General features: G+C 37.5%; 1 protein-coding gene across 5 annotated transcripts in view; it reads right to left on the bottom strand.

Annotated features, from left to right (window-relative positions):
• Window positions 1-1,548: 1,548 nt before the first annotated feature.
• Window positions 1,549-13,929, bottom strand: part of TUT7 (terminal uridylyl transferase 7) — a 35,487-nt gene continuing 23,106 nt past the window's right edge. For 3 of the 5 annotated variants that reach the window (XM_040578965.1, XM_040578967.1, XM_040578966.1), the window contains exons 21-28: window positions 13,785-13,862; window positions 12,969-13,146; window positions 12,210-12,257; window positions 12,016-12,107; window positions 11,467-11,582; window positions 5,681-6,006; window positions 3,793-3,869; window positions 1,549-3,621 (exon numbers count right to left, since the gene is read on the bottom strand). In XM_040578965.1, the coding sequence (XP_040434899.1) occupies window positions 3,427-3,621; window positions 3,793-3,869; window positions 5,681-6,006; window positions 11,467-11,582; window positions 12,016-12,107; window positions 12,210-12,257; window positions 12,969-13,146; window positions 13,785-13,862 (1,110 nt within the window). In that variant the 3' untranslated portion in view covers window positions 1,549-3,426. Of the gene's footprint in view, window positions 3,622-3,792; window positions 3,870-5,680; window positions 6,026-11,466; window positions 11,583-12,015; window positions 12,108-12,209; window positions 12,258-12,968; window positions 13,147-13,784; window positions 13,863-13,929 lie in introns of those variants that run through there. The other 2 variants (XM_040578969.1, XM_040578970.1) reach the window with 2 other exon arrangements.

Here is a 13,929-nt window from a genome sequence, read left to right as displayed (position 1 = left end):
GTTTTAAATACAGCTATGAAACAAATCTCACCAGAACAATTAAATTAGGGGAGATGATGAGTGTTACTAATCTAGCAGTTAGTTATATAGCTAACTTGAGATTAAGTCATCTCAGACAGCTGTGCCTCATACCTGAAAAAACTTTGTCCTTCTCCATTTTTCAGCACTGATTACTAACTACTCATAGCACAAAACATTTTCCAACTTTGGAAATGGGGACATCAAAAGCATGAGATTCCTGTGAAATATGGCAATAGCACTTTTTTTAAAATAAAGCAGTACAAATAAACAGTCCTGTAACAGTGTCTGTCTGTGTCATTACAGGGACTGAGTATGCAGGTAGTTTAGTAGAGGCCTTTTAAACTATTAGTTTACTAGTATTTATTATTACATCTTATTAGTATGAATTTAGTTGTAAACTATTATTTTAAATTTTTACTGTGATTTTTGATACAGTTCTTTTTCTAGAAACTTGATGCAGTGTATCCTTTCAGAGCTTTTCTTTGCATGTGGAAGGCTGCTCCCTTGAGTATACTCCTGTAAGGCAAATAGGATCTAAGAATTGTTAAGAACAACTCAGTTTTCTTAAATTTTAATTTCTAATCAATTTCCTAAATTTTACAACTTCATCCAGCAGGTATATATGCCTCCTCAACTGTGTTCCTTCTGTGTCGTATCATTCTGTTAGTTATGACTGTGCTTTAACTACTTTTAAAGCAAAGGATGTGTTAGTGGTTTAATGCCTGTGATATATATCCCAAATTAGGGGAGGTTTATTTTAGGGCTATGAGATACTTGTAACTATATAGAATTTGTGGTTGCATAAGGAAGAAGCAGCTCCGAAGTGAGAAGCCTGGAGGATCTACAGAATGAATTTTCATTCAGATGTGAGTTTAGAAGTTTCACAGCTGAAAACTTCACCGCTAAACTACAAATTACCACAAACTGAATTGGATGAGCAGGCATAAATCTGATTTTTTTTTTTTTTTTTTTTTTAAATAGCTTCAGTCTTTGAGATTATGCCCAAGTCCCTTAGAGGCTAACACGCTTCATTCCTATCAGCAAAACTGAAAAGTAACTGAAGAGAGGGCCAAATAAGGCATACAGAAGACATGTCAGCCAGACTTTTCTTTTCCGATATGAAAAACTACAATAATTAAATTATTTCTGAGGGAAAAACTGACTTTGTTTCATATGATGAAATATGCTATAAAGACAACGCTGGAATTATTTTCTGTTTGTTGCTTGCTACTACTTTGAAAATGTTGAGGAAAGAACACAAAAGAAATTATTTCTGAAAGTTGCTGATCTAAAAGTTTACAAATGGATGGCTACAGATGGATGAAAACCAAAAACAGGAGTTGGAATCCCAGTTCCTTAAGACCACTTTGGCAATTCTAGCTTTCAACTTTAAGAAAAATAGATGGGTAAGGAAAAAATTAAACCTGACATGTCTATAACCAGGTAATTCTAATAGGTTACCATTAATTTTACATTTAAGTCCAGAATCCTGAAATTACAACCTAAGAAGAAATAGAGACACTTAAGTCCGATTTATTTATTTTTACAATTTATTTCAAAGTCATAAATAACAGTGGTTTCAGCTTTACCATGTAACTAATTCTTTCCTGAACAAAATAAGACAGTACATTACCAGCGCCAGAAGGACTTCAGGTGAAGCTCAAATTAATAGTACTAAGTAAATTCTTGGCTGGTACAAGGATCCTGTGCACATTTTATGAAAATTGACATATATTTTCCTAGTTGCCAAGTATAATACCTCTACTCCTTAAAGCATTTTTGTTTGTATCCCCAAAGGCCTTGAAAAAAATTCTTAGCAGCAGCAAACAGGACTGACCTGTTTTTTAGTCTTTCTTCTTGTACACAAGCACAGCAGCAAATGAACTCCCATAAAATCACAAAACAGAAAAAAACCCAAGAAATCAATGGCACTGCTTGTCCAAAGATTGTTTTACATATGTTTACTAGTGTCTAAGTTTTCAGTTCTCTACATAAAAAAAATAATGTGGCAGTCTACAAACATTTAGAACACGTTTACACAAGGATTAAGGTAAACAATCTACATAAATAAATATTATTTGCGCCTTCAAAAAATCAATGTTTGAAGAAAATATAATGTATTTGGCTTGCACACAATTTTAGTGCATTTTAGAATGGTCAGCTGGAACAACAAAACCATGAAAACAGTTCATTTTCAGTACCTGCCCTTTTCTGTTCGTAAGAAAAAGACACAGTTGCTTGTACTAGCAATCTAAAACAAAACACAACGTAGTTAAGTCGAAGGTTGTCTATGCTGCTGTCCTGTGAATCCAGATGCTTTAGCTAAATAAATTTTTTTAAATGAATGAAGTGCCTGTATTGCAATTTAACAGTGCTTAATATTCCTCAAGATTCTTGTTGGGTCCTCTTCTGTGAGGCTTTTCCCTGAGTCATGTATTTATTGGAAAGGCTGCCTAAGACTGGGAGAAAGAAAGCATCGCACTTTAATAAAGGTTTAAAAAACAAAGCAACACACAAAAGACAAGATATAAAACAACTGAAACAATTGGCCAGAAGAAAACTACTGTCCAGTCAAACTATAAAGGTGGCACACACAAGATCAACTTTAGATCATTAAAAACTGAAGGACAGTAGGCAATATTAAAACACAAAATTGAGACGTGGCATTTTTTTTCAACTAAACACCTGATAACAAATGACTTTGTGTTTAAAATCCCCAAATTTAGATTTGGAAAAGCCTTACAGTGAAAACAGAAATTAATTTGAGATAGTATTCCAAAGTTTGTAAAGGCTACTTAAGTCCCCCTTCTGGTGTCCTGTAAGATATTTATATATATATATATACACACACACACACACACACATACTGAAAAAACCCAAGCTGCTAAAAGGTTTGCAGAGTGGCACTAGAAACTCAAAGTAATTAAAAAAACAGGTTATTTTAAAACCTTCATCATATCCGTTAATAAGTGTGTGAAATTACTGTAAGGAACCTGTATTTGTAACCACGTATCTCTCACAAAACATCTCTGATCCAGAAAAAGTACATGAAGTCCTTTGTATTATCATCTGACTATTATTTGTAAGTGTAATTTTAACTTCCTTGCATTTTGGCAGCTCAGACCAAGGATGTGTTTTGATAGTCTCCCCTCAGTTGATCATGTGGAAAGTTCTGGACAGCCACTCTGAGCAACATGTTGTCCCTGAAGAAACAAACCCCATGTATGCCCAAACAGGCGAGAAAGTGATAGAAACCTACCATATCCTTCTGCAAAATAAACCTACCGGAGTAAAGAAAAAATGCCCAGAACTGACATGCCTAGGTTTTGCATCCAAAACAAAACTGAAAAATTGCATGCTTTTACAGTAAGAAAACCCACCAATGTGGCTGCACTTCAGAATTATCTAGCAACCTGTCCAGACTCCTGCTGTGGTCACCAAATTAAGTAGATTTTCTATAAGGACTGACGAAGAAAGCAAGTGAAAAATCCATGCTTTTACACAGAATTTCTGAATTGAAACAAAGATATACAAACCTGGCTGGGGACTCAAAAATACTTTTCCTTTTTGTTTATTTTTTTCTTCATGTAAAATCACTCCCTATAAACAACACAAATACTGATGAATCAACAGAATTTAATTATGTCATTCCACAATAAAATAAAAAGGTTGTCCTTGAAAGCTTAAGTAAAGCTATTTTTAATTACTTTAATTGGACTTTAGAATATTTTAAAACAAAAAGATCAAAGGAAGGGGACACTTGGTGTTTACCTGATTTAATCTAACAGCATGTTTGGCAGCACTGGGTAAAGAAGGGGATCCACACAACACTTCCGGTTTTGAACCACCTATAAAGATCATAATATAACAAAGATTTTCTAATTTGAAACTAGTTTCCACTTCAGGTATCATAAGGTATAAAAATAACAAAATATTTGCAATCTACCTTAGGAATACATAGAAAGTAGGACACTTTTTTTCCTCAATTTTATAACATGGAAAACTGCCACAATGAGGTGTGGTTAAGCATGGAAGTTAGGAACCTACAATAAAGCTGTGTATCCTCCTCCAGAATCAGGGGGAGACAGGGATCTTCAGAGGGTGAATGAAGGTATGGTGATAAGTGAATTGTCCATAGTCTCACCAGATGTAGCACACCAAAGAACAAAGTCTGATCTCTTAGATCCAGTTGTTCATTATCCTCTATTCAACTAGAGAGAACACCAGGCACTGAGCAAGCAAAAAAACGAGACAAAGCCCTGCCAACACCAATACTCTTTGAATTAAAATACCGTAATTCCCAAAACACAGATAATAGACAAAAATACCTACTCCAGAAATCATGATTTTAGACATATGTACTGTACAGCCTCAGCATAGCTCTCGTATGATGAATGTTACAACGTCACTGACTACAAAAGTCAGGCCTACTCCACCTTAGCCAACTCGGTATCATGGCAAATGGAATGCTAGAAAACCTCAAAGAGACAAAGTCAAAGATCAAAGGTTAAATTTAGACTTGACACACACCTTCAAAAGGTCAGAAGCTGAATAAAATGTGGCTTCAGTTTTTAAACACCTTTTCTGTCCACCCAACAATTCTAGTTGTCTGACAAACTAAGAACACTTCCAAATACATTTACACCATTGTCCTTCCACTTCCTTTGTGGGAGTCTTTGTAAGCACAGTCTTCCACTTATTACATCTGATTAAGAAGAGTCTCCTGATCTAACTGGACAGAACATTTTTACTAGTAGAGAAGAGCTGGCTTGAAATTACATTTATAAAAAAGATTTGTATTTGTTACTTTTAAGAGGTCAAGTCATGAGTAACCTGTAAAGCAAATTTTCCCAGCATGAATTTAAATGCTCCTAGGTTTACCTACAGAGAAACAATAATACTTTGTTCCTTTGGATGCCAAATAAAAGTACTATTGACTGTCTTAAAGAGTCTCAGTTTTATCTTAGAATAATTTTCCTTTACAACACAGATGATGAGATCTGTCTTATGTGAAGAATGACTTAGATACTGCTAAGCAACTACTTCATTATTCTGTTCAGATCTGTTAGTCAGGATCTGAATTTGGGGGCATTGTGGTAGGTTTGGGGTTTTTTTTAAAGTCAAAGTTGCAAACTGACTTCATGCAGAGTAAGACAAATTATTGTATATCTCTGACTGCTGAGCTGGCAGGAACATTGCTTTATTTCCTTCATGATATTATATCCGAGCAATCTGTTCACTTTCATAGTGACTTGATTATTATGGAATAATTCTGGTTTACGTGTTGTGAAGAGCTACAAGGCTAGCTTTTGTTGCAGTTATGATGTCCTGAAAGAGAAGCTGTAGTTTGAAACATTAGCAAACTCTTATATAGTGAGGACAATGGAAGCAATTTCAAAGTATTAGACCCTCATAGTCTTTCTATTACAAGCATTTTATCTGCTAAGAGAAACCATCTCTAGTATCTTGGGATACAGCAAAGTTCTGAAAGATAGGTGAGGATGAAGGGAAAACTGGCTAAATGCAACTACATGTAAAAACAAAGACAGCATTTACGTGGTGCCATTCAAAGCAAAACCCTTACCCATCAGTCAGCTCTCTTAAAAATACCAGAAAACATAAGCTCTGTTTAAGCTACTCAGCTTAACCACTTTCATACCTGTAGCTCCTTTATACTGTGGGCATTCCTTTTTAATATGACCTTCTCTTCCACAGATAAAACAACGTTTTTCTTTTAAGTCTCTGTCTTCCAGGTGCTTCCACTTCTCTGCTGAATGCCTGGGAGTCTTTTCTCTTCCAGTTTCTGCTGTTACCCTTGCTAGTTTCTTCTTCTGAGGTGTACATAGATGCAACTTTCCCTCCTTGGTTGAGCTTTCCTTTTCTGTTGTTTTATTTTGTGTTTCTTTGTCCTCTTTGCTTCTTTTCTCCTTGTTTTCTGTGTACCTCTGGTTTTTGCTGTCTTCATAATCATGATTCTGTCTTAGTCTGCAGGAGCAGAAAAATGCTACAGAATTGATAGGTTTTACATACATGCACAGTGGAAAAAAAACCCATGCAAAACCAGTGTTGTCTACAGACAATACATGCATTTCATGTATTTCTTCAATGAGTTAAAGTGAATTAATGCACTTTGACTCTCCTACCAAACACTGCTACACTGATGTAACATACCTAACAATTTAACTTCATGATAAGATCACAATAGGGCCCTAAATTCTAATAATTATATCTCAAAAAATAGAAACACAACAGAAACTCTGGGTGCTAGAGTTGCAAAGACAGTGGAAGAAAAGAAAACCCAAGCAAAATGCTAATAAAATAATAATAAAAAATAGGGCTATAGTTCTGGGTTTTTTTTCTACTTGTACAATTCAGTCAGAACTCAGTCTCTTCCTTCTGAAACTGTGTATATTCACAGTATTTCTAAAAGTCTCTTCTACTGCGAAAAGCTTCTAACGTTCTACATGACTTAAAGATCTAGCAGTGGAGAAACGGCTACCACTGCTGGACTGGTTTTATCTAACTTCTCTTTATACATGACCTAGAGGAGAAGACATCAGTAAAACCTCCAAGTCTGAAGATGATACTAAGGTTCCTTCGGTCAGTCAGATGCAGCGCTGATAGCAATGAAAACGACTCATGCAGGAGGGGGCCTGGAAATCAGGACCATAGAGTGGCAATCAGTTAGCTGAAAGGAATGTGCTCGAGCTTGTCTAGACAACAATTAACATGATACAGAGCATAGGGAAGTGGGGGCCGATGGCGCCAAGGAAAGGTAACACCTTGCTGTTAATTGGTGGTTAATTGCTGTTAATTGGTTAACCACCAATCAGGGGTTGCCTAGTATGCAATGCTTAGCTTCAAGAACCAATCTGTTTAAAACGCGCAGCTTCTGAAAGTGTATATAAACTTGTGCTTCTGCACAATAAATTGACATTTGCTTGCATCAAGCTGCGTCCCGTCTTTCCATCGCCGCAAATTGGTGACCCCGACGTGATGCGTTTAAGGATCTAACGTGAAGGGTTCTCGAATCGCCTGACTGAGCGACTTGCAGCGAGTCCCACAGAACTTTGAATGAACTGCTGAAAGGGAGCGGGAGCCGGCCGGCCTGAAATCCCTCCGGAGTTGAGAGGTGAGCTGTGGGAAATCTGTAACGGGGAATCGGGCTTTGCCCCCAGAAAGAGACGTTTATGGACTCATAAAGGATCTTCTAGTCAGATCAGGGAGTCCGTGCCTCAGTCTCCTCAAATGGTGACCCCTATGGTGGTGTTCCGAAGCCTTGGAAGAATAAGGACGGAACTGGTCGATAAAAAAGACAGCTCGTGGAAGAGGGCTGCGTTCCGGAGGAGACGGCTTGGCTGAACAATCGTCTGGCTGGCTGGACCAGGCGGACAACCTAAACCCCGAGGATAACACCTGTATTCATCGAGACTGGTGAGCAGCCAAGAAACTTTAGAGATTTTAAATATTTGAAGAAGTTTTAAGAAGCTTTAGAAACCTGTACTCATTGAGACAGGCGAGCAGTCAAGAAACTTTATAGAGACTTTGAAAGAAATGAAAGTGGTCAATAGAAAGTTGTATGATGCTGCCGCGGAGGGGAACTCCGTGTCGGGAATACACTTAACATCTTGGTGGCAAATTCTGACTACTCTTTGCCAAGGGTGGACTAATTCTACTAACGGCGCAAAACCAGAGGAGGCTGTAAATTCCACTGACAGTGCGACTCTTCTCAACACACAGTCAGCGATGGCAATTCCGTCCACACCTCCTCTGCCCCCAAAGCTTCTGCCCCTGATTGCAGCAACCCTCGCAACACAGGACCAAGCGCGGGAACAGGACAACTCGGAAAATTATTTCATTGACACCGATAAACCTTTTGATCCAGGTCCTATAGATCTGGAAAAGGAGCTAGACCTTTCCCCCACCCCCTCGTCTCTCCCGATGCATTGATTGTATTTTTGGGGAGGGTGAAAGGGGGTCTGAGGGATTGGTGGCAGGAATGCAAGTGGGAAGCACTTAAGTGAGGGGTTTTGGGAGTCGCTATGGCATGTTCAGTATTTTGTCAGACAGATGAACCTCGAGAGTGGCAGCCTGTGCAATACGAGGCTGTTAAAGAATTAAGCAAAGCAGTGCGGGAAGGGAGGATTCATAATGAATGAACAACTAGGTATCGTGCAGGAGAATAGGAAAGATAAACATGGTTATCTAGTGTTTAATAGGTGTCTGCATGCTTGTAGTGATATATAGCTATGTAACTGCATGAATGATTCCTGCCCTGAGCCTGGTGGCGCATACAGCTGCCGTTTGTGTCCAAACTGGGCTCAGAGATGTAAATAGGGGCTTCTCTGTTATGGTAAAAGTGTTTCTCTTTGCATAAAAAAAGAGGGAATGAAGGGAATGACCCCACAGGTATGTTCAGAGAAGGCACGCTATGTTTCGAACTTTTTGACTGAAGCAGTTCTTGTTTGGTGTGCCCTTCCACCTATGTATAATGTTAATCCAAAAGAAGATGATATTGTTTACACTTTGAATGTCGATAATTGTCTTTCTGTAGATGCTAATGTAGTAGGAGGCTATGATGGGAACGTGTCGCAGCAGTTCTTCTCTTACCCAGAGTAACAGCAGGGAAAGCATTAAAGAGTTAAATCACCTTGTTTGGTAGGCAGTTAAGAATGTGAGTCAAAATTGCCACTGCTTTTTGTTGTTGGTTCAAGGATATGGCTGTGAGGATTTTGATGGTATGTGCTGCGTGGATTTTAGGTGCCCCAATGCAGCAACATGTTACCAAAATCTGAGAAAATGTCAACCTTTTTGGCATCCATTCACTCAATCGGCAGTATTATATGTTTGCTGTTACCTTAGATGCTGTCATGTTTGCAAGGGCCCTGCAGAACATGGCAAACCGGGTACTAGCTGTTCAAAAACAGAAAGGGGAAATTGTAAAATTGTACAGAACAGAGACAGTGGGGTGTTTTGACATTGATGTGCAGTTTTGGCTTGCTTTGATGAAGTGCAGCTGAGATCCTGCAGCAAAGAGGTAAATAATTTTGAGGGAGTATGAGAAGAAACTAGGATGAGACAGAAACAAAGGAGGAACGTGTTCTTGCCTCTAGAAGGAAGCGGCATGAACAGTAGAGAGTAGCCTATAGTGAACAGCACTAAGGAAAGTGTTGCATGAATTTGACTGATCACTCTAACTCTATTCATAAGCAGCTCGCCGAGTTAAGAAAAAATGTACAGACCATAAAGACTGAGAACGGGTTAACGGACTGGCTTTCAAGCCTTGGGTTAGGGGGCTGCTTACAAAATATAATCAAAGGCGCATTGATGGTATTGACAGTATTGTTGGTTTTAGTATTATGTGTTCCTTGTTTGTTTCAATGCTTACAACGAGAACGCATGTTGGATTGCTCAAAAACAAGAAGGGGGCGATGCAGGAGGGGGCCTGGAAATCAGGACCATAGAGTGGCAATCAGTTAGCTGAAAGTAATGTGGTTGAGCTTGTCTAGACAACAATTAACATGATGCAGAGCATAGGGGACGGATGCCCTCCACTGATAGCATCACCTATTGCAGTGGCTGGGCAAAGGACTCAAATGTATCAGTGGTCTTAACCTGTAAGGCATTTATGGTCTGGAGTTATAGATTTGCTAATAAGTTAAGATTGATTGACTTTATTTGATTGATTATTTGATTTTATAAAATCAATCATGTAATAGAAATATAGAAGGGTAAGAAATATATTTTAATGAAACTTCCATAGTAAAAGCTGCTATAAAAATCCTCTGTACACCCCCGTACCAAGGCCGGAGGTATTGGTCAGAATCACCTAGTAGGAATGTTTAGAACTTAGATAACAGACTTAAGATTTGAGATGATTGTTTATATGTAACCTAGAGAACGTACTAAAATGTCAAAATGAGCATTAATGTGAACTGGGGAGAGTCGAGTGAAGCAACCCACAGTTGCCGGCCAAGAAACAGTTACCTTAAGTGAAAGGTAATTCCGGCAGGGGGAGATCGAGACCACCGACTCATATACCACCTACCCAAATCGTACCCCAGACCCATTTCCGGACCTTTCTAAGCTTTACTGCGCAGAATCGGATATGGGAGGAGAGTATGTTAATGATTTATGGGAAATCTTATGATTATGCAGGAATATTTAATGAATATGTATGAACGAGTTCTATATAAGGTGTATGATTTTGAACCATGGTGTGCGTTGATCGTGAGAGGACTCACTCACGCACCCGGCCGTTAATAAAGAAGTGTCTGCTTATCTACATCACATTGGTGTCGACAAGTTCTTCATTCCGAGATTTCGGTAACATGGGGACCCTATGAACTGGGGTTTCACTCCAGAATAAGATTAAAAATCCATTGCATCTGAGACAGCAGCTCAGACATTGAGTAGACTAACATCATCTTCAGCATTCTTTATTTTCAAACTGTCATCAGCTACTGTATTTGCATTTGCTGAAGCTGAATAATTCCCAAATTCAGTCTCAACAATGTAAGTTCACCATCTTCTGTTGTGTAGTAGAAAGGCTACTTCATCTGATGTAAGTAGCTTTTTACCCACTTAAATAAAAGTGCAGGTGAGTTTTAGTTACAGCTTTTAACATACTCTAAACAAAGGCTAGATTTTTCCATTCACCTGACAAGTAAGCACAAAGGCTTTCAAGATTTTGTCCTCTTGAAGTTTTATTTGCCAATTTTCACTATTTTAGACATGAAGTCTTTCAAGAGCTTTGTCTTAACTAGGAAAAAAATAATCAGTGGATCAGTTTTAAGTTTAAACCATTCATAATATGAAAAGCAGAAAGATCAGCTTAGCATTCACTTGTTACAAGATGACAGTTGCTGAATATTGGGCATCTAGTTACTCAGGATCAGGAAATCTCTTGGATGTAAAACAGGACATTGTTCTCATATGTGTGTGCTGTAGAAAAACAATGCTGTGACACTGTCGTTTGACAATGAATCTTTGAGAGAAAACAGTTTTTGACATGAATTGCATCGCTCTGAACAGTTCATTCCAAAAACCTGTCTTGATGAAGTAGAAGCTATTAAGTGAAAATACATAAATGCTCTCACGAGTGATTTTCACAGCACACAGCTATTCAGCTCTGCATTTAGATTCTCTTTGACTGTTGCTTCCTATATAATGAAGTGCAGAATCAGCATTACTACCTTAAAGTAGTTTTGCAGCCTTCTATGAAAAGATTCTGTTAAAAACCACTACAGGTGATTCTTAAAGTTATGTCATGACTCAATACAGACCAAAATTGTAAAAAACTAACACCATCTAGCACTGCCAAAACTGGTAGTGATACACTTTAAAGAAAACCTGCAGCATCTAGTTTTGCTTTAGCATTACCATCCTAATCTTTCTACTAAACAAACCTAAGAAGTTCCACACAGATGCCAAAACTATACTCACTTTCTTCTCATGGGACAATCTTTCATGAAATGGCCAATTTTACCACAGCTTCTGCAGCATCTATCGTTTGGTGCCAATTCTCCTTCTGTTAATACCTCTGGATCAAAAAAGTATTCCTGAAGAAGAAATCGTGCATTTAAAAGTGAAAACCCTTACACTTGGGAATCAAGTAAGTGTTAAAACAGCAAGAAGAGTTACAGAGAAGAATAAACCTGGTGCACATAGCTGAACTCCTGAAAGACCTGATGAGATTTAACTGGCCACTGGCCTCTTTTTACAGGCAGCCTGTGTCTGCAAGATATTTTTAAAGCTGCAGTTTAAGAAATGGTAAGCCAGTTTTGATAGGGACTAAAATGTGTAAGCCAGTACAAGTATTCTGCATGCCACCACATATTACATGCAAACAACATGAACCAATAACTCCTGTAAGGATTTTGAATACTGTTGAAATTTGAGAGAAGTGCTTAAAAAGAGTGCAACCATACCCCTGCAAGTGGTAAGGTATACACACCCCACAGCATGCACATACTGCTCCTAGAAGCAACTTACCATTTTTGATGGATATTCTTTGGGAAATATTTTTACAGGAGTACCAAATACCCTTCTACCATTGATAAAAGCCTTCATTATAAAATTTGTCACTGGGGAAGAAAAAAAAAATAAGAGAAAACATTATCCAAACATCAGCAAGATCTAAGACAAGCTCTTCACTTTGTAACCAGCTTTGTTAACAGAGGACTTACTTTTCCTTGACAATCCAGCTCCAAGATTGTGGTTTAAATCGAAGGGGTCTGTACAAAAAGCATTACAAGCATTACTCAAGTCCATGTGTATGAATACATTGCTGATTTTGCCCTGAACAACCCAAGGCAGCCATTCCCAATGTAGATTTAAGATACTGAAATCAAACTTTTGCAAATTTATTGAAAATAAATTAACGCCATGGACGAGGGAACACAGCTGTGCAGCTCTGAACTGACTGAAGTATTGTAAAAGAATAAGTTGAATGTGCAGGCAAGAGAGTGGAAATCATTTCCATGGAAGTCATATGGGCCAGAAAATGGTTTAAGGAACATTTCTAAAACACATCACTGCATTTTCTTGTTAAAGACCATGGCATTACTTAACAGTGTAATCACATGCAGGGTTAAATTGGTCATGGAAATACGGACAAAGCTAAAAGTAGTATTTATGAGAAACCTCAGTTGCATTACAGCTGATTTCTTTTCCAAATGATCTGGTTAAATCTATTTTTCTGTCAGTTACTGTCATCATGAAAAGTAGGAAGTCTGCTTTGCAGCTTCTTTTTAGTAGAGAAAAAGAACCAAAGAATAATTTTTAGCCCTACTGAGACTCAATGGGAATTTTGCGATTATTTCAAAACATGAGCAAATAACTGATAATCTAGTAGCAGAAAAATAAATAAGTCTTGTCGAAAGATCAAATTTTTCATGTGGGCATTAAGGAAATGCCACATATTCAAGTACTTCATGTGCTTGTACCTTCAATTACAATGTATTTGGAGGTCCACTGTTTCTTAAAAGTTGTAAGCAGATTTTTTCTCCTAATGCAGATAACATGCTCTTTAAAATCAAATTCTTCTGTGTAGAAACGGAGAAGTCCCAGCCACAGCTGCCCAACAGATTCTGTGTTTTTGCCACAGTCTGGCCAAACAGATGACTGAAAATTACAGAAACATTTTTATTTCCAGTACTTACATTAAGCAGAATAATTTTCGTAACTAGGAAACTCAAACAATGTAAGTCTGTTTTATAAAGAAGCACAACTGAATTACACCAGAATACTTCCATTCATAATGGGTATTAATAATCCAATATTGATTTTAAAATTGTGTAATATTTTAAAAAATATTACAAAGTGAAGAATTAATAAAACTTCGACCTTCAGGTTTTACCTGTTATATAAAAAACCTATTAATTCCCTTTATGTGCCTATTTAACAAAAAATCATTAAACAGGATCAATCAGCTATAACTAGAAATGCAGCTGGTATTTGGAGGAGTTATCTCCACTCAGTAATGTGACACATACAGCAATTAATCTTCACTAAGATCTTAAAATAATTTTTTTAATCTATTTTTTCAGATTTTACAGATTTTTTTTTCCCCACAGTTTAATTACAACCGACCACATTCTTAAAGCTTTACAGCATGGGATTAGGATTTTCAAAGCAATAGCTACTCCACTTCAGTTTCTATATTCAGACACCATATCTGAGGACAATGTTTCTTAAAAGGAATTATTTTTCATTTGCAAATCTACTGGTAACACCATTTCAAATTAACCTGATTTACTCACCAACTCCTCTATCTTATCGAAGAAATAAACATTCCAGCCATCAACTAAAATTTCAGGTTTCTTTGGTTCTTTGTAGATCTAAAAGCATAATATTAAAGTCATTACAAGAGCCCTTCAGATTCAGCACTGACATTCTGGTCAATAC

The sequence above is a fragment of the Falco naumanni genome, chromosome Z (genome assembly GCF_017639655.2).
Source record: "Falco naumanni isolate bFalNau1 chromosome Z, bFalNau1.pat, whole genome shotgun sequence".
NCBI lineage: Eukaryota > Metazoa > Chordata > Aves > Falconiformes > Falconidae > Falco > Falco naumanni.
The sequence above is the reverse complement of the archived record's forward strand: the minus strand, read 5'-3'. Positions and strand labels throughout refer to the sequence as shown.